We start from the raw sequence: 20,915 nt of genomic DNA, 5'->3' as shown, positions 1-20,915 counted from the left end.
AGCTCTTTGGACATTATGTGGAGGTATCTTGCTGAGGTGCAGCTATTACATTTTGCTGCTTCCTGACTGTTAACCAATAGTGCTATATAAATAATATCACATAACTAACAACACAACTTTTGCAGAAGTGAGGATAATGGTCTTCTATGTGCCTGTCAAAATGAGCATATGAGAGTTTTTATGAAGCCTCTCATGTGTAGAACAATTTGAACTTGTGTAGAAAAAATGCTTTGCTCAGGTCTTTTCTCCTTGGAGTTGAATAGGATTTTTACAAGCTGTACTGTTCTCTTTATATGGATATTTTTTCTCTATTATTCACCCCTTGTCACCTATTCCCATTCAGGCCTTACATTTTTTTCATGCTGTCTGAGTGAGTGTTATCCCCTCCTGTGCACAGAATATTTAGTCTCAACTTTCACGCCTTGTTTAAACCCCATTTTTTCAGCAAACCTTTCACAAATGACTTTAACTGTATTTGTCCTGTTTTGGATATGCCATGTTCTCAGATTTAAAGTATTGTTCTTTCAAGCTTTCCTCACACGTATTTCATATCCTTGTTGATGTTGTTGCCCTTCTTTCTGCCTTTCTTAAATGCAGGATCATATATCAAGAAAAAAGGTAGGTTGCACTTATAAGACAAGGGGCTGTATTCTGCAAGTGATGACTTCAAATGGAACTTAAGTATTATGATGGATAACCAGCTGAGCTTGAAGTTATAGTGTGGATCAGCGGCTAAGAGAGTTAACATATTTTTCAGTCATATAATGAGGAAGATATTGAGTAGGAGTAGGGAACAGGTAGTACCTCTGCATGAAATATTAAGAGGAATACCATGTACAGTTCTGGTATCTATCCTTTAAAAAATGTTGAAAAATTGGAAAGCATTCAGAAAAGTGACTGGAAGGCCTGTGTAAAAATGCATGTGAATTTATTTATTTTATTCAAGGGAATTTTAAGAGCTCAGTTGATTGCATTCTACCAACACAGGAAAAAGACTTCTGGTAGAAAAAGGCACTTTAACTTAGCAAATAAAGACATTAGGAGAGCTAGCAGCTGAAGCTAGGAAATTTAGATGACAAATAAAGTAGAATTTTTAAAAAGTAAATGCAATTAATCACTAAAACAACCTACCTAAGGATGAGATGAATTATCTATCCCTGGAGTACTTTAAATCAGTGCTGAATGTCTTTATAAAAAGTATGCTGTAACTCAAATAGAAGTTCTGGGCTTGATCCAGGAGTTCTGTGGTCCATGCTATATAGAATATTAGGCTGGATGACCACAATTGTCCACTTCAGCTTTAAAATCTATGAATCTACCTACAGAGGCTCATTACCAGGGATCCTGGTTTTCTCTGATTAAAAAAAAAAATACCAATTTTTGGATTAAAAACAGTAACCCAAAATCCACATTTCCCCATGATTAAAATAAAACATCACTCAATATATATATGTGTATATGTATGTATGTATATATGTGTGTGTGTGTGTTAATGGTGTTTCATTTTGATCAGAGAAAAATGTAGATTTTGGGTTACTTTTTTAAATCTGAAAATTGGGGATTTTTTTTAGCAGCAAAATTCAGGATCCCCGTTCATTACTGAAGTATCTCTACTCTTCCCCCACCCAACCCTCCCTGCCCTGCCCTCTGCTATTTTTGACCAGCTAATTAAGACTCCAACCCAGGGAAGTTCTCAGTCTTGTACCAGTGTTCTACAGAAGTCAATGGAACAACAGCCTAATCTTAAGCAGATATGTAAGAGTTCTTCCAGGAAGGAAGGCTTTTCTTCATCAGGACCTTCAGATGTAAGCTTCTTGGAGTGATGCTCCTTTTTTGTTTATTCCTATGAAGTATTATGCAAATCTTTATTAGTAGAAATAATAAAATTAGTCAAAAGGCTCAGTGCTATCATATCCTTGACAGATATCCCACGCCAATTTTTTGTTTGTTTGGAAAGGCATCGATGGGAAAGTGTAAGTGGCCCTCAAAACAGAGTACGTGAGAGTATCTGACATCAGCTACTGGAGAGAGACAGTGTGGTCTAATGGCTCAAATTTGTGGCTGTTTGCCAGGAACTCCTAAAATCAAATCCTGGCTCTACTTCTGGGAGGGCTGCTGGAGTTTGGACAGATTGACGGAGGCATGAGCCAAAGCTTTAGCAGAGGGGTGGTTAAGATAATATCTGTTTGGGATGTATCAAATACAAGAGTAAGCAGATTTTAAGTTCTGAATGATACAGGAGGCAAAATAGAGAGAGAGAGAGTTTGAGTGAAATATTGAGGTTGCTGTCAGTGAAGAAGAAAGTGGTATCTTCTCAGAAAAAAAATAATTGGATTTTGATTGCGGTATAATTTCATATTAACACAGAGGTTTATACCTTTTCTTTGTCTCTTCTTGTCCTTCAGTCTCATCTTCTTCCATTGCCATGCCTCCTTTTTTGTACTGAATATTTCATTGCAGTCATATAAATTACGATGCTGAGCAGGCGGTTCAAAGAACTTTACCTCTAGAGCCAGGGATAAATCAAATGTAGGATTCATGTGACTGTGGTACAAGACATAGCTTTACTAAGACTCACTTCTGTGCTATCCCCATCTGGATAAAACGAGAGGAAGAAGTGCCATAATTCCATGGCACTTGCTGTGGTACTGTACTGCAGTACCCACAGGCATGACCACAGGCAAGCGGGTCCGCAAATGCACAAGCTTTTCCATTCTATTTTGGCCTATGTCGCTTATTTTTGATTGATGGAAACAGTCCCAGAGTTACAGTCTTGCAAGCTCCATTAATTATATCAATGTCTGATTGGTCTGGCACAGAATGCTTTAACAATGCACAGATTTCATGTCCAACAGTTCAGGTTTTAGAACTCCCTCGCTTCTTCAGAGCATCATGCACTCTGCTGTTTTTTGTAGTATTTTCAACAGTCAACTTTTAATCTTCCCAACTCAGAGAGAAAACAAAGCACAAAAAGTATAATATATAGAAAGAACAACAAAGCTGTCTTCACGTAAACTATAATAAAATGTTGCCTTATTAGGTGCCTGAATTCCAGCATCACTGTTTCCTGTGATGCTGGTTATCTGGAAAAGCTAAATATTTAGAATCTGTTTTACTGGAATAGTTCTGCCAAAAACAGCTCTTTGGATTTTCTCTCCTTGTCATAGAGGGCTTCAAACTAAACATGTTATTCTGAGGTCTGGGGTATTTGGTGGGGGGTGAGGGTAGGGAGATGAAAATATTTGTGGGAAATATGCTAAGCAAACACTTATAGATACATAGCACTTTCTGAAATATGTTCTCTACCCTCACACACCATGGATTATTAAGAAGTATTTATTTATGTCGGACTTTTTCCATTGATATAAGTTATTTCCGTGGCTGGTTAAACACTTAAAAGTAATTATGCTCTGAGCGGTTAGTGTAATCGTATGAAATACTGGGTTGTAAAAGATTAAGGATAGTAGTTATGCACCCTTTACAGCTCCAATTTTATTGATTCATGAAGCTGTTAACCTTGCCACTATGTCTAACCCAAGACAACTTTGAAATATAGTTATGTCTTTGCCAGGAGCCAGGTTTTCTGCTGGTGTGACTGGGTGCAGTTCCACTGTAGTCAGTGTAGTTATGCCTATTTATACCAACAGAAAATGTGATCCACCTATCTTTAACAGATTAAAGACCTGCTATTTTTCAAAAAGATGTGGGAGTTTTACTGATGTGCCATATTCAACATTACTCAGACAGCAAGGAATTATCCCTTTTGTTCATCAGAGTTGAAGGTGGGGCACATATTTTTTTTTTCATGTTGCCCTTGTTTTTCTCCAAAGTTCAACGGTAGAGCCAAGCCAAGGTTCTGGCTTTGCTCTAGAAACCAAAACATAAGTTGAGCCATTTAAGCTGACTATAAACACATGAAAAAATAATTGAATAAAATGATATTAAAAAGTTGCTGGAACTTAAAAGAAATAATCTTAGAATATTCTTACTGGCTTTGCTCTTCTTTGGTTTATCCTCTCATTCCTGCACATGAAAATTGGCCAAGATCAGTCACTCATTTTTAATCTAAGTCCAGGTTGTATTGTTTTTCCTACCTCTACAGTTAAGATCATTGACTTCCTATGGGCTAGATAATGCATTAGGTGAAATTAATCTCTGAGCAGAGCACAACATTTATGCACTACTTAATCTCAAATAAACCCTCAAAGTAGGATTTAATAAAGCTTAAACCATACATAGACCTTGTGCAGCCCGTCTGAACAAGGTGAAATTCAACCTATATATAGAATTCCATACTGGGGACAATGTGATGCTTTGTGTGAAATTTCAGTGCCTCCTGGGTAAGGGCTGGGAAGCATTGTGCCTCAGAAGATATGTCTATGTGATATAATGCAGCTCTTTGAATTAGCTTGTTTGGATACCCCTGCATTTTGTGGTGTAGGCAATGGCAGTGGCTCTCAGAACTCCTTGGTTGCATTGTGAAAGGCGGTAATCATTTGCAACGTCTTCTGTTGTGCAACGTCTGATCCCTCTGAGTGAGGCCAGGGGAGAAGCTGTGGCTTCACCTACTTCCTGCCCCTTCTTGGTTGCTGTCTAGTAAGTTGAGCCCTACACAGGAACATGGAGGAGCAATGTGGAGGCAGTATAAAGGATAACCACCATTTCTGTGTAATCAATTAGCTGATACTGATTCAGTTTTATTCTCACCACTGGGATGTTTTTAAGATGATGGGTTCTGGGAATTTAGTGCAAGTTTGACAGCCCCAGAGACTGAATTACTTTTTTCCCATAGAGGATTTATAGTGCAAATTGTTGCAATACAAATTTCCCTGCTCTGACTTGCCAATATGGCTGATCCCCAAAATGCTGAGATCAAGGATGAAAGAGAAGTTGAGTCTTCATGGCCCATTTAATCTTGATTCTCCCTGATGAAGCTGCCAGCCAATGGTGCCAAATCAGTGCTGTTTTTCTAGTTTCTCTAGTGCACATGCCATGTCTGCTATGAGCTAATTGGGTCACAAGTCACCTGATGATTTTGTAAAGAGCTTTGAAAGCTGTAGTTTAGAGCTCTCATAAAAATGCAGAAGTATACTTTCAATTGAATATGTATCTGTATTTTAAAATGTGTGGACCTCTGGGCACATCTCCAACCCCCCCCATAAAACATAGGGTGTGGTCCCTCCTAGGTTTTCTCCTGAAAGTACCCAGGATTTGTATTCTCTAGGGACCTAAAGAGGTCTACTCCCAAAGAGGAGTTATGAAATATAGCACTCAGAGCACCCACTCTGTGAGAGCTTTCAACTGGTGAGCATGAGGTACTTTGGGCAGAAAGTGTGGACAAGGCACTAAGGTGTGTGCTGACAAGCCTATCAGTGGTACTTTATCAGTGGACCTGAACAGTGGGAGCTGTCCTGCCTTCTACCTGGGGAACTCATAATAGAGAATTGCACTGCAAGCCCTCAGGCATGTCTACATGTGGTGCTACATCACTGTAGCAGCGTGCTACAGTGATGTAGCATCCAATGACATGTACATGTGACCAGCAGCTACTTCACCATAGTGACACGCTCTCCTGATTACAGCGTGCTGCTACAGCAAAGTAGCTGTTAAAAATAACCATGTGCTGATCTTATGGTGCAGTACAGGCTGTTACTGTGTCCTTTTGGAAGTACTAAATCATGGCACAGTAACGATGTCACCCCAATGACATGTGTAGACGCTCCCCTCTTTAATCTCCCAAGGGCTTATCTTGAAGTGGAGATGCTCCAGTTGGAGCAGGGGATTGGAATAGGTATGTCCTATGCTAGCACCAACTGAAATCCTTTAACTCACTTACTTGACAGCCCAGCCTTTGTCACAAAGTGCTAAACTGATACTAAAAATGTCCTGATATTTAAAAAAAAAAAAAAAATACACTGGGCGGATCTACATGTGTTGCCATGGTGATATTGTTACTGCACCATTACTTCCAAAAGGAAGTGCTAAAACATGGCACAGTAACAGCCTGGACTGCACCGTACATGCAGCGCATGGTTATTTTTATCAACTAGTTTGCTATAGCAGCGCCCTATGCCTGGGGAGCACATTGTTACGGTTAAGTAACTGCTGGTCACATGTAGATGCCCATGGACGATACATTGCCATAGCACGTTCCTTCAGTGGGATAGTGTCATGTGTAGATGCACCCAGGGTGATTAATTGATTAGTGTTTTAGTCCTGTCTCACAGGCTGAATCAGTAACTGGCCGCCTGAAAGGGTTGTCTCAAAAGTATTTGGAAAGTTGCTAGTGGTTAAAAGTGTAAATGAAAAGCTACCATCTTAGGTTAGAGTTAATCAAGAAGGCTGGAAAAAACAGGATGGTGCCAGAATTGTGGCTCAATGGCCTGGTTTCCTTGGAAATTTAACACAACTTTTTGCCTAAAGCTAGGCACCAAAATCTATTGGCAGAAACTGAAGTAAGTGACCTGTTCCTACAGAGGCTGAGCAGAAACAACTCTTGTTATGCTGAATGGAAGTCCTGGTAGTTTAGCATTCCTGTAAGTTGGTCCAGGTACTTCAGTACCTAAATATGGATTTGGACACTCAATTTTGAACATTCTGACTTTAGTTTTTAATAGAGCTAGCTACTTGAGTATATTCTTGCCACGCACTCACCTGGCAAAAAATTCCATTTTCACAGCTTTATGGAAAAAGTGAAACAGATTTATTTTCCCCTCAAATATTTCTTGAAAATTGAAGATGTTTTCCACTGGCAGAAAAATCCAGTGATTTCTGGTCAGTGTACGTGCAAAGCAAAAATGGCAGCTTTGCACAGTTCTAGTTAAGGAATGAGCTTTTAGGTTACTTTGGGCAGCTGACCAACTGTTAGCTATTGTGTTTGGAAAGTTAATCATTTTCATTTGTTCTAAAATTTGGGGTCATCTTTCAATTTTAAAGATTTGGAACAGATTAGATTGGCAAACTTTATGCAGTTATATCAAGCAAGAAATAGAAGCTACCCTTGTTTTGTGTTCAATGGGTAAATGGCTTTCTCTGAATTAGGCAAATATTATATCCATTGATATAATGATACAATTATATCCATACAAATGAGAGGGGTAGACTGACTTTTGCTCAGTAACTTTCCATACAGTTAGGGTAGCAAGGAAATCTAGGTGCCCAGGAACATAAGATTTTAATTCTAGTCTGTCTTATTCTTTACCTGATCCTGTAAAGCCATGGGTTTCCCTATTTCCTACTGAATGAAGGTGGCTGAGGATGCTCATTTCCCCACAGGACTAACTCCTTGAGAATAATTATTTTTTTTAATCTATCCTGGATAGCTGTTAAGCCTGATGTAACTTTATTGACCACTAGCCTAGCATCATTTGTTACTATCATTAACTTGCATAGCAGTAGCACCTAATGGCTTCATTATGCTGGCTGTTGTGTACTTAGTTGTTGGCCCCAAAAATGTATATTTTGGCACCTGCATCCATTCAAAGTATATTGCATTTTGGAATCATCTATATAGAGACTATAAGGGAGCTTAAGTACAAAACACAGTCACATTGCATTGCTATTACAGGCTTGGGTGCCTAGATGTTAAGCTTGGAAAATCTAACTGTAAGTGCCTCCAATACTAAACTGGATCTGGCCCATAATTTTTAGATACATTTCTTAACCTCTTTGATCTAGAAATGGAGCTGGAAAGAATGCATAAAAAACAGGGGTTTTGCATGAAAGTTCTGTCTAGCTTGGAAATGCTATAGTTTAAGCTTTTCTCACAGTACTTCTAGTGTTTCTTGGGTTTCCTAATGAACATAAGAATTACAGTGATTTGTGAAAAAAGTAATAATAGTAATCCCTCATTCAGTTAGGTGAGCCCTTTAAATTTCTGTAGAGGTATGGGCTTAAATTGAAAGCAAATGACATGTTTGCTTAGTTGCCTTTAAAATCTCTTAAAAGTCCCACAAGCTTTGTCTATAGGCAGTACAGAGATTCATACAATGTGAAAATTTTGATTTGACCATCTAATGTGATCAGCCCTCAAAGGTAACTGGAGACAAACATGGTTTGTATAGGATGGTACATTGTGGTTGTGATCATGCTACTGCCAACTAGAGGTAAATGTGGGTTATGAGTATCCTATTTCTAGCCCATTGTTTGTATGGGCTCATTGCATTTCCAGATGATCAGCCTCTATGTTCTGCAGTATCATTGCATATGAAACCGCATAGATAAATGACAACATCTGTAAGTAATTTAGTTTGCTTCATTCAATGGGGTGAAGAAGTACATAAATTTATCTTCAGGGCTGTGTTGAAGCCATGAGCTTTGTGTTTGGCCACAAGCATGCACCCACACTCCAGCAGTGCAAATAGTGAGGAACTGTACAGTGGGAAGTCTCTGAAAAGACATGCACACATACACAAAAGATCCTTTAATAATTGGGTCCCACAAATTTTCATGAACAGTAAACAGCCTGGGTGTGAAGGACACCGACTTTCGCCAAGCCAGTAGAATCCTATTGCTGATGCATATCTGAACATGATGTAAATTAAAACGTGGTGCCATCTGGGCATTGACACTATAATTTAGTCTTTGGATTTGATCATCATTCAGACACTGCAACTGAGTCTGATTATTTATTAATTTTACCTTTTCCTCCCCTTTATATTTGAACAAAATAACATATCCATCACAGCTGGTATTTGATCCCTAAACAAATACAGGGCAACCTGGATACAAACATGCATTCATATAATTTTATTTACTTAAGCCTGGATTCAATATCCAGGGAAGTTAACAGAAACTTCTCCATTGCTTTCTGTGGGTAATAGATTGGGCCCATGAGTAATCACCATTGACCTTGGAATCTGAGGCTTGAAAGCATTCTCAGTAGGAACTACTTACATCAGCACAGTTCTTCATGCATGGATTTGCAGCACTGTGTTGTGCTGAGAATCATGGGAGGAAATTGTGTTTTATGTGGGCAGAAGAGTCCATGCAAGCAAATGCTTAAAGAATTAAAGCCATAGTTCTTAGAGAGGAGATGGAGAAAAATGTCCATACCCTGTATAAACGTAGCAAACACAAAGTTTTCCGGGATAAAAAAAGACAAAAAGCTATAGACAAAAAGCTGACTGAAGAATTATAACTCCTCCCCCTATACCAGCTTCCCAATCTCCCTCTTACAGGCTTGTCAGAGGAAGGAAAAGATATGCTGTGGGCAAACTGGGGACAAGGAAGAGGTCTGGGATAATGGTGATATTTTTATCCTTAGTTGGTATGGGATCATTCAGGCTAGGGATAGACATTCAAAAAGCCTGAGCCTGAATTGATTCAATCATTGCAGGTTAGTCTAAATAGGCTAGGCTGAACCAGTTTGTAACTGTACAGACATCCCCTCTTGACTGAAGAAATGCAGGCACATGCCTACAGTGGCTCAGGCTAGAAGCTGGGGTACACTAGAGAAGCCCTCCCTCCCTTCCACTATGCTGAGCTGAGGGGGGCATGGTCAGACCCCGGCAGGATGCTTTGATTAGGGAGGGGTTCCCCTCCCCCCGTTCTGACCAGCTCAGCAAGGAATTGATAACACAGTATTTATCACCCCTAATTCGATGTTTATCACCCGATTAAGAAAAGAACACAGGGACATTACCAACTACCTGTTGATTCTGCCTTTGTCCAGTTTGCCACAGCAGGGACCGTAGCGAGCATGTGGTTTTCTAGCTAATGCTGAGAGGTGTCTATGTAAGGCAGAGTGGATGGGAAAATGATCCCTGCTTAGGAGAAAGTGGGGGTGGGGGGCAGGGGGAAGCCTGGCAGGTACTTGCAATCTCTGCTGAACTGCAGCCAGGGCACAGAGGGGAAGGGCCAGCTCTGCTGTGAAGCAGAAAGCCCCACCCAGCCTAGCCCAGAGAGCATGCTGGGATGCTGGGGGAGTCTGGTTTAACTTAAACTAGCAAAGGGTCTGGGACAGACATTGCATAAACTGGTTTGACCAAAATCAGTTAAGTCTGATACTACATTTAACCAGGTTTATCTCAAACCAGGTTCAGCCATTTTCAAATTGGTTCATGTGAACTGAACATCTGTTCTGTTACAGGTTTAAACCAGATTCTGATTACTTAAACCAGTTTATGTCTGTCCCCAGCCTCAGGGACCCAGTCCTCAGCTATGGCAGTTTCTCAACTATGTTATCATTTGACAAGACCAAGGGGCATGGGCTTTAGAATATGCATATGACTCAACAGCAACATGCGACTCTCCTCCCCTACCTTGAAGAGATATGTTTGCTGCAAGCAGGAATAAGAGTCAAGGCAATTATACTACAGGAACAAGTCCCTTTTTATCTCCTAAATCAATAATCCAGTCAATGTTGATTTCTCCCAAAGAGAGGAGTATGGCTTCTGTAAAGAATATACCAACTTCCAATTACTTTACTGAACTGAACATATCGATGAAGGATGGAAATGAGATTTGAGTATAAAACACAAATAGGAATTCATTTTGTGAAAAAACACAGTAAATTCATAATAACAATACACTATAATATAGCATTGCTATGTATGTTGAGATGTTGGTTTAGGGAAGGTTAATTATTATTCTTGTCCCAGTCAGAGCTGACTGCAAGAGAGTTTACATTGGTGTAACTGAGACAACTTCACTTGCTGTACTCAAGGCTTTAACAAACACAAAACATATGCTGAAAATGTTCACATGAAATTGGGTTTACTGAACTCAGATACCTTGATTATTCTACTGTCCTTTGATTACCAGAATATATTTGGCCTGCAGTTTGAGTCTTTGTAGACTGAAACTCTGGGCCTAAAAATATAAGACATCTCCACAGAAGTACAAGAAAACTGCAGAACTAACTTCCTTGAATGCTACACATTCTAATAGTGCAGTCCTCTAAAGTGGTTAGCATGTATCACTTTTCAGGTTATTTTTATTCATAGGTTTCTTGTTACTGGCTTTCTGTAGAGGACATTGAGCTTCAAGGCCCAATAAAAGATCCCTTTGCATTAGAAACCAGCCTTGTCTAAGTGTCTTTTCATGGTCCATTACAGTAATGAGAAAAGGAGGGAGGAGGGATCAGCTGAAAATAGACTTTTTTTGGAGTGGATACTGTTTATCATGTATGTGTTATGGGAGCAGAGGAGATCAAGAGGAAATGTCTATGCAGTGGTAGGAAATGTTAAAGTAGCATGTAGGCACCTTTGTAATTTGCTGCAGATTTGGCAACAAATTTCTGCAGAACACACAAAATTTTAGGCACGTGTGCATTCAGCGAACCCCAGATGAACAAATTAAGTGATATTTATTTATAATTATGAGAACTCCATGTTCTGGGAGAAAATTCTGATAAGATATGGCTCATCTCCCATGAGAGCTTCTCAAATGATGGATGGAAGTATCCTGTGTTGCAAAAGAAATGTGTTGTTTGATGGTTCAACCTAAATGTAGTGATGTGTGCAGTAGAAATACCAGAGGAGCAGACAGATAAGCAGTTTCTCTGAGGTTGCTTCTCAGAAACCACATGACTCTTTTCCAGTTTTAGGATTTGATCCTCCAGACCTTTACTAGCATGAGTAATCCTTACTTTAAAGAAATAGCCTAAATGACTTCAAAATCACTACTTGTATAAGTAAAGGTTTTGCAGGGTCACACCCTAACACCAGAGACGTTGCCTATTATGTTGGCTGAATTCAGCTGATTACTGTCTGCTTTTGTGTTTTTTAAATAATAATTAGCAAAAATAATTTACTCTAAATTTTATCCTAAACATGAACCAAATCCTAACAGCTTGTCCCTGATTGAAATATCCTACAAACACAGAAGGTGAGGCATTCTGACTTAGACACTTCCCATGGACTATATTTAATAATAAAAGAAGAACAAATGCAGGTAGCTATTAATAGTAAAGGAAGAAGAGAACAATGGAAAGATCAAATAGAAAAAAATGAGAATACCATATATTACATTTTAATGCACATTTTAAAAATGAAATGTGGACAGTGTGCAGGATTTTAACTTCACCATTTGAAAGTTATTTAAGCATATCTAAACTAACAGAGGAATCAAAGAATGATGCAAGGCTTTTTTAAGGACATTACACCTATTTCTTTACGCAAGAAATATGGGTGCAGAATTGCTAATGCTTATGAATGTGGACAGAGTGATGGCTTTGAGCAGAAATTCAGTGAAATGTTTATTAACCTGCATCCATGCTGCCCACTTGGCTAAAATGTGGTCAACTGACGTGGTTTCAAACACAATAGTCTTTCTCTTGAGGGGGCTTTTGAATCATGTTAAATTAATTTGATCAAACTAACATGGATAATATATGTTATTTTGCCCATCAAGACAACACCTAAAAGAATAAAACTAAACTACAGTAGCATAAACACCTTCTCTGAAAGGTGGATAAAACATTAGTACATTTTTCCCCCAAATGAAACACTGTTGCAGGAATGTATTCCATTAAAATGTACATCATACTCTAAGGGAACCTATACACATGACAGACCAACTCCACTCCAACATGTGCCAATTAGCATGCATTGGGGCAAACTTGATTAACTGAGTCTGCTGTGAGTCTTCTGGAGAATGCTATTTAGCATGCTCCAGTAGCCTCCACATCATGGGTATTCAGCATCCCTGCACTTGAAAATGGTGGCAGAGGTGCCTTAACTAAAGCTTCCTGAACAAGCTTCAGTTAAAGTGCCCCCGCCAACATTTTGAAGTCTGGGATGCTGAATACACATGACGTTGCAGGTGCTTAAATTAGAGCAGTCCTTAGAGCTGCTCTAATTAAACTGCACCCCCATGTCTACCCCCTACCCCTACCCTGGAGCACATGTATAGACACCCTAATGTTTTAGATATTTATTCAGTTTTTACTGTGGTGAGAACTCTTTTTGAGCCATTCACTTTATGACTTACTGGGTGCGTCTACATGCGATGCTGACTGTGCAGTAACCCAGTACTACTGTGCAATAGCATTGTGTGGCAAAAACCATGACACAACACTACTGTGCAGTAATATTAGGATACCGCTCAGTAGCATCACAGAAAAGGCATTCACCGGCAATACTGCACAGTAACTCAGGTTACTGCTCATTTATTTAGTACTTGTTTATACAAGTACGTAGTAACGACTGCGCAGTAGCGTCATGTGTAGACGCAGCCTCTGGGATCCATCTGTCAAAGTGACAAATCCTGGTGGTTGTCTGCTTTTTTGGGTCAACTATAAGGAACTAAGCTGTTGACATTGCCATTGATTCAATTAGTAAACTCATGTTTGTTGACCATTTATGTGATAAGAGCTTTTACTATCCTTTGGAGTGGAGTGGAGTGGAATCCTCTGAATCTTCCCGCTCTAACCATGATTGTAACTGAAGAGTGAATTTGGAAGGAAAATGAAAACTACTCTCAAAGAGAAGGTTACATGGAGGACTAAAATAATGGTCTGGAGGAATGAGGCAATGAATAAAAACTTCACAGCACCATTGATTTAATTTCTAAGGCCACTGTTGAGTGTGGGAGAGAAGAGAAGGGAAGTCAAACTAGGAGGAAATAATGTTGGCAGCCAGTTCCCTTGTTCTATCAAAGCTGCACAGGCAATAATGCTAGACTAAAACAAATCTCTCTGTGGGACACTTACTCCCCAAATTGCTTGATGGTTTTGATGAGTCTGAGCATGACTGACCTTAGTACAAGGAGAGGAAATACTAATGTTTCCAGCACTTTGGGGACAGAAAACACATTCATTTTGTGCAGTTGATTTGCAATCTGGTCTCATTGTTTATGAGAAACAGAACTGATACCCCCAGATCCTCCTTTCATCTACTGCTCCTATTATATTTCAGCTTGTCCATCAAATCCTTCAGATATTAATTCTTCCTCTTCCAACCATCTCTCATCTTTATGTTTTTCAAATGATTAATAGATTTAGGACTGGAAAATTCCTCCTGGGACACTTATTCCAACCCTCAACCAAGTACAGGCATTCTAATATATTTATTGAATGCACCCAGCTTTCAAATTCACTGTTATTGCAGGGCCCTATTGAAACTCAAAGGTGGTTGACTAGCCTCTCTTGCTCCCTTCTTTTGGTTCACACTGAGTTAATTTTCACTTGGTTATTAAGTACTTTCTGGCTGTGGTGTATGAGAAGGGCTGGAGTGGATGTGTTTGTGGACCCATTTGGGGAAAGGTTTAATACAAGGGATCTCCTGGGTCATCAAATCCAATCCCATAAAACTGTAGAGGACAGGATTTGATGTCACAGCAAGCCCCCTTCTGTCCTATATTCCTGTAATCATGCCTTTCATGACCAGGTTATTCCATTGCCAGCATCTTCTCACTGGCAGGAATCATCTCTGAACACCCAACATGAATTCTGCATTTCCTTTCCTCAGACTACTGCTCCTTGTCTTTTCCTGTGTTTGAATACCCAGCTTTCCCCCTACTTTTTGTTATGGTCTTTGAAGGAAATTTATACTGTTCTGTTCCTTCCTTTCTTGTCTCTCTTCCAAGCAAAAGATAATTGTTCCCTCATCTGCCCCTTTATAGGAAGTGTCTGTTTCTTCAAGCCACATTATAGCTTTTTTTGGTATTTCTGCAGTTCCTTAACCTTAACCCCTGCTCAGTGCAAAGGTGCCAGAATACTGACTTAAGCAGCTAGTTGGGATATCTCCTGCACAATATGCCACTGACAGTGAAAAGGAAGTGATGCTAATTTTGAACACCTGCTCCTGAACTTCAGGATGCAGTATCATGTTAGGGACAAGAGGTGGTATGTCAGAGTACATGGCATTCAAGTAGTTCTATATCAATGGTGCATAGAGGGCCATTTCAGCCAGTAGAAGTTGGAGCAACCATGGAATTGCTTTGCTTGGAGCCAAAACAGCCTGTATTTTCCACCTGGGGCTAGTGATGGAATCACTGCTGTGCTTTCAGTCCTCTCCCCCATTACACCAAGCTGACTCAGTGTTTATCCCAGGGGTACTCTAGGTTGTGTTCTGAACAAACTGAGATTATTTAAAGGTATTACTCTTCTGGTTTTAAATGAAGGCAGGCTAGCATGTTAGAGAGTAACTGGTTCAGGGAAGCATAAGCTTTCATAGGCAAGTGCCTACTTTGTCAGATGCTATCAATGAGTTTGCAGGAAATAAGTCTTAAATGAGATATATGTATAGATTCTGCTATTTGTTACAGTAGTAAAAAGGAAAAGAAGGTGATGGAATGATTCCATACTTACAATGGTACAAGTGAAGGAAGAATTTAGCTTTCTATTTATGAGGGGGTGTTTTTGCTTTTTCTGACTGCAGCAGCCTCAACCTCTTTTCTTCTTTTTACATTATCATAAGAAGTGTTTAAAAAATGTAGACAGACGTGATTACCCAGCAATGTCTTTTCCAGCAGAGCACCATCTTGTAAAGCAATAATCATCATGGTTAAAATTCATTGAGGAAAAGCCTTATTGTGATTTCTCCAAGGCATATGCTGGTAACAAATTTCAAGTCAGTGAAACAGTAGCTAGTTCAATAAACATTCTAAAAGTGGAAGTTATTACCTACGGAGACATTTTTAAACAGAACATCTCTATCCGCATTATGCAGATCCTCTAATTATAGCATATTATTTGGATTTCATTGCTTTTAAAACTATTTAATATCATATTATGCTCATGCTTACACCTAGTGAAGGGCATGCTAAATTAGTCAGGGCATCGGGAGACTCCTGCCCTCCTGTCCCCATGCCATAGACAGTAACAGGGGCACCAAAGGGTCTTAACCATAGGACTGAAAAAAACATCAGTGGTCTATAATCAAGTCATCAAATTTAAACTTTCCCATTTACTGGAAATGAAGCTCACTGTTTTTGGAATGTGGCCATTTCACAGCAGCATTTGCCTGTTGTTTTGAGTATGAAGGTGAGATATAAACAGCATTTGCTGGCTTTTTTGCTGCAACAAAGTCTTCTTTGATAGTGTCTGGTCACTTTCCTCCGATTACTGACAGTCAGTAAGCATTCTGAGCCAGAGGTATCAACTTTCTGCTGGATTATGCCTCCAATTTGTGCAGTGTTTTATCTGTGCAGTGGCTAAAACTCAATGAGATTAGGCTGCAGCTGTAACTCATTGTAGATGGGCTCAATAATCTAGTCAAGGATGTAATGGTACCTGCTGCAGGCTAAATGGTCAACTTCAGGTGGTAAAATTTGTCCTAGACTGAGAAAGGAAATATGTTCCCCATTCTTTTAATGTACTAGGAAAATGGAGGGGAAATGACTTGCGATGATATTTTGGGGTCAACTATAATAGTGATGGCATCTTTCACTGGGCAGAATAGTTAGGTTCACATTCTGAGAAACCTAAATACAGTTACCTTGTCAGGAATTCCTATGTATGCAGTGATCTTGCTAAATATTATTAGCATTTTGGCTTTTTCAATATGTTTACTTAAGCATTTAATTTTTGTGTATTGAATTAAGCCCTGACCAACATAGAGCTAATACTTTTGTTAAATCTTTAACGTTTCGGGGATCTAGGCCTTCAAACACAGTGTGACTTTTGAGTTCCTGGAGAATGGAATGATCCAGGGTACTAGAAATAAGCTATTGCGTTGTCTTTGTTGTCATTGCCACACTGAATCCAGTCCAAAATGGTATTGATGAAAAATCATTAACATCAAGTTCCTCTGTAGTGGCCAAAATAAAATCAATGGGTGATCTCCATCCAGTTCATGACCGGCTTCCCATGAACCACACCTGTGCTTGGTTTTTTTGTTCAGAGATTCAGTAGAAAGGCCAAGGACTGTGAGGACATAAAGACTGAGCTGTGTTCATACTCTGGTATGTGTTGCCTCGAAGGAAAACTAAAGCTAGGTGGGGCAGTGAGAGAGAGTTGTATTGATTCTCTTCTTTCAGTGTATAGATGAGGGTGTTTGATTTCCAATGCAATTAATACATTACTTTTCACCAATGCCAAAGTCACTCAAGAAATAAAGTCTGTGCTGTATTTCAGTGTTTTCTTCTAGTGCTTAGCTCAAACCGAAGTAAAATGTCCTAAAAAAGTTAAGGATTAATTGTCTTGAAATGTTTTTAATTAGATTCTGATTTGTTGCCTATGGATCCAGAGAAAGAAACAATTATACTAATATTAAAGCATTTAAAAGTGAGAAGAAAAAAAAGGGACAGGGGAATCCATGACTGGTGTAAACCTGTAACAGGGCTTAAGATAGGGAGAGAGATGGAAGAGGAAAGGTGGAACACATAATGTAAACCCAGGCTAAAGAGATTCGAGCCCAGTAAATGCATAGTAATAGTGCAATGTATCTCATCAAAGACAGTCTTTAATTACAACAGGATATAGCTAGGGTGTTATCTTACTTTCATTCAGTCGATTCAGAAGATACTTCCCAAATATTTGTCAACATTCTTTTTTTCCCCCTCTCCTCTCTCTCCAAAAGCCTCATCCTGTGATCAAGAGCTTCAGTCAGCACTGGAGGAAGCTAAACAACCCCAGAAAGACAATGTGTTTATTCCAGAGTGTGCCCAGGGTGGCCTTTACAAGCCTGTGCAATGTCATCCTTCCACGGGATATTGCTGGTGTGTTCTTGTGGACACAGGGCGTCCTATCCCTGGTACATCAACAAGGTAAGTAAATAGGAGCTGCCATTTTTTTTTAAGTTGGTGTGTATAGACTTAGCTTCTTTGCCAATAAAAGCAGGCTGATACATGCCAGCTGGGGATGTTGCACTGTGGACTGTGAAAAATAATTAAATCATCTCTGAGAGAGATTAGACATGAAGACTTTTCACACTATGGGCCATGTGGGCATCTCCAGTACTCCTTTCTCCTGCTTTTCTCTTATTTCATACTGAGAAGCTACAGGGTAGAAGTTGGGAATGGGTCAGCACAAAAGAAGTCCTATGCCCCTACAGAATTGTATAGGAAAGGACCAGTCAACATTGTCCATGTAAGAAACACAGCCCAACCTCAGAAATGTTCAGTTGGGGTTTTTTTTCCCAGTAACCTCCTAAGCCACTTTTATATGACTGACTTCTATGGAACAATTGCCTTGGAACCCATAGAAAGAGATAATGTCGTTTTAGTGTGTTATTAATAGAAGTCTTCAGTTCACTCGTCACAGCTGAGCCAGATACATGGTAAAGCATCCCGAGCCACAGTGAGTATGCATGCAAGGCAAAAATCAGATTCCAAAGCATGTTATTTAGGCCAGTTATTGAGGTTTGGCTCCTGAAAGAACATTCTAGAAGCTCATGCAAACAGCTTGATGTCAGCATAAATCTTTTCATAGTTCAGTCAAACATTATTTTTGACCCTAATGTTATATTTGGGGAGATAAAAAGTTAAGAAACACAGTGCTGTGCATTGCATTCCTGGGAGCAATCTGTGCATATTCTTTGATTGCAATAAACTCTCAGTAAAGGAGCATTGTTTGGATGGTGGTTCATTCGATAGGCGGGACCCTGCATAGTACAGGCTTTTAGTCTATGTGGGAATGGATCAGTCACTGGCAATCTCCTGTTTCTCATCTCTAGCATGCTAATGTCTTTGAAATGTCAAACCAAAATACCATAAGACTGGTTCTGAAATTGTGATATCAGCACTTATGTTGTAAACAAATATTCTTTTTTGAAGCTTAGCAGTAACGCTGCTACTGCTCTCTCTTTTCTCCATCTTACCTTTTTCATTGTTTCTTTCTCTTCATGAAAGTCCTTTTGCCTTTAACGACTCTCTATTTCTGGGTGCCATTGCTCATTTATTTATTAAACTTTGGGGCTAATATAGCTTTATTTGGCATATCCTATGTTCTCTATGCCTTTCACATGACCTTAGTTTCTGCTTCCTTTGGTCAGAAGCTGAAGTGTCTTCTACACAGCTTCATCTTGGATTAGCCAAACTGGAGAATCTTTCGGGTAATGCTTCTGTTATGTAGAGTAGCCTTTAAAATTTATTCATATTGCTTTTAAATTTTCAATCCATTTTATTCTATATTTATAAAATAAAAGTATAGACAAAATGAATGAAGGGTATGTGCATGTCACCTTCTCCCCCATCTGATTGGCCTGCCATTTGAAGCCAAGAAAAAGTTGTATGTCAGAGAATGTATTCTAAAAGACAGACATTGCTGTTGAAATAGAAAAAAAAATGTCTGAGTGGTTGAATAAAGGAAATGAAAGTCAACAATTCCCAAGAAATATTATTAATAACAGTCATATCCTTAGATATCCAAATGAGGTCAAATATATCCTAACTTTTAGACTTTGTAAAACACTGAGTTTTACAAAACTTAAGACCCATGGGAATATCTCTTTTATTAAGAATAATAATAATAAATCTAGTGGAATAAATCAGACATTCCCAGAAAGTGCTTATCATTCAAATGCTTAAAAATTGTTCTAACCAATGGAAACGTGGAACAAAAAGAAAAAAACAAGACTGTAAGCAAATGTACAAGTTACTATCTTCTTACATTTTCTTACATGGAGGGAAAAGTCATATGAAACAAAATAGGTATCATTAATAGTGAAGGATTAGGCCTTGATCCTACAAACAGTTAAGTGTTTAAGGGCATTTGTAGATGACACATTAACGCGGGTTAAATGCCCTTTTGCACTGCTTTAATAGTGTTGCTGTTTGCACGAGAGTCCAGAGGAGCGCCATGAACATGATCAGAGGACAAGAGAATAGTCCTTATGAAGAGAGGCTGTAAGCTATAGGACTCTTCAGCCTGGTAAAGCACAGGCTCAGGGGTGACCTGGTGGCAGCCTATAAGTACATAAGGGGTGTGCATCATGATCTGGGGGAATGCCTATTCATCAGAGCACCCCAGGGGATGACGAGGTCCAACGGTCACAAACTCCTCCAAGACTGTTTTAGGCTGGACATAAGGAAAAACTTCTTTACTGTCCGAGCCTCCAAGCCCTGGAATAGACTCCCTCCAGAGGTGGTTCAAGCATCTACTCTGGACTCCCTTAAGAAGTGTTTGGATGCTTATCTTGCTGGGATCATTTGACCCTAGCTGACTTCCTACCCTTGGGGCAGGGGGTAAAAATATATATATACATATATATATTTCCCTTGGAGCCTGCCTGCCTGCCTAAGCTGTGCAGGGACCTGGTGCTTCCCTCTGCAGCTGTGGTACTCCCCGGGACCACCTGAGCTGGGTGCCTGCGGGCAGGTGCTGCCTGGTGGGGGGGCGCCGCTGCCACTGAGGGAAACACCAGCCCCGCCCCCTGCAGCTCAGGGACTGCTTGGCCTGCCAGCAGCTTGCTTTCCCCTCCCTGCCACCAGAGAGGCAGATAAGGACGTGTGTGCATGCAACTTGGCAGTTTACTTCACCCTAAATTGAAGTGGTGTTTTTAAAAAAACACTGATTCAGTTTAAACCCCCATGTTGTCTACAAATGCCCTAAGTACCTAAGTAATTCCCACTGATTTCAGTCCTAATATTAAACACTAATATAAGCATTTGAAGACTGGAGGCCGAAATTCAATTTTCAGGATTCTTTCTATTTTAAGAATCTGAGGGCTTATAAATGAATAACATGTTTAATCTTTTTAATTTATTATGTTTAACCTGGCAATGCCCCTTTCAATTGCAGAATTATTATTCTGTACCTCTGCCATATTCTTTGTACCCAGATGTTGTACCAAATATCTTTCCTCCTAATTTTGGTCTCTGTAGGCTCAGCTGGTAAAGCTGATGATGACTCTGTCTTCATTTTTTGCCAGTTTTCTTGCATTTACAGGGTTAAATTTGGACAGTTCCAATTGCAGTATTTTAACACTTATTTTGCTTCAGTAGATTTAGATTATATATGATGTGCTACATCTGTATTTACTATAAACTTGAGCCAATAGGCTAAAAGTCTGGATGCCAAAGGAGAAAGT

The 20,915-nt window shown here is 39.5% G+C and overlaps 1 protein-coding gene across 2 annotated transcripts in view; it reads left to right on the top strand.

The window, feature by feature from the left end:
* Nucleotides 1-20,915, top strand: part of SMOC2 (SPARC related modular calcium binding 2) — a 214,715-nt gene that overhangs the window by 137,478 nt on the left and 56,322 nt on the right. For both annotated transcript variants that reach the window (XM_014527099.2, XM_014527095.2), the window contains exon 8: nt 17,466-17,652. In XM_014527099.2, coding sequence (XP_014382585.1) covers nt 17,466-17,652 — 187 coding nt within the window. The remainder of the gene's footprint in view (nt 1-17,465; nt 17,653-20,915) is intronic.

This window comes from Alligator sinensis, unplaced genomic scaffold (assembly GCF_000455745.1).
Source record: "Alligator sinensis unplaced genomic scaffold, ASM45574v1 scaffold448_1, whole genome shotgun sequence".
Lineage (NCBI taxonomy): Eukaryota > Metazoa > Chordata > Crocodylia > Alligatoridae > Alligator > Alligator sinensis.
This window is presented reverse-complemented; position numbering and strand designations above follow the sequence as displayed.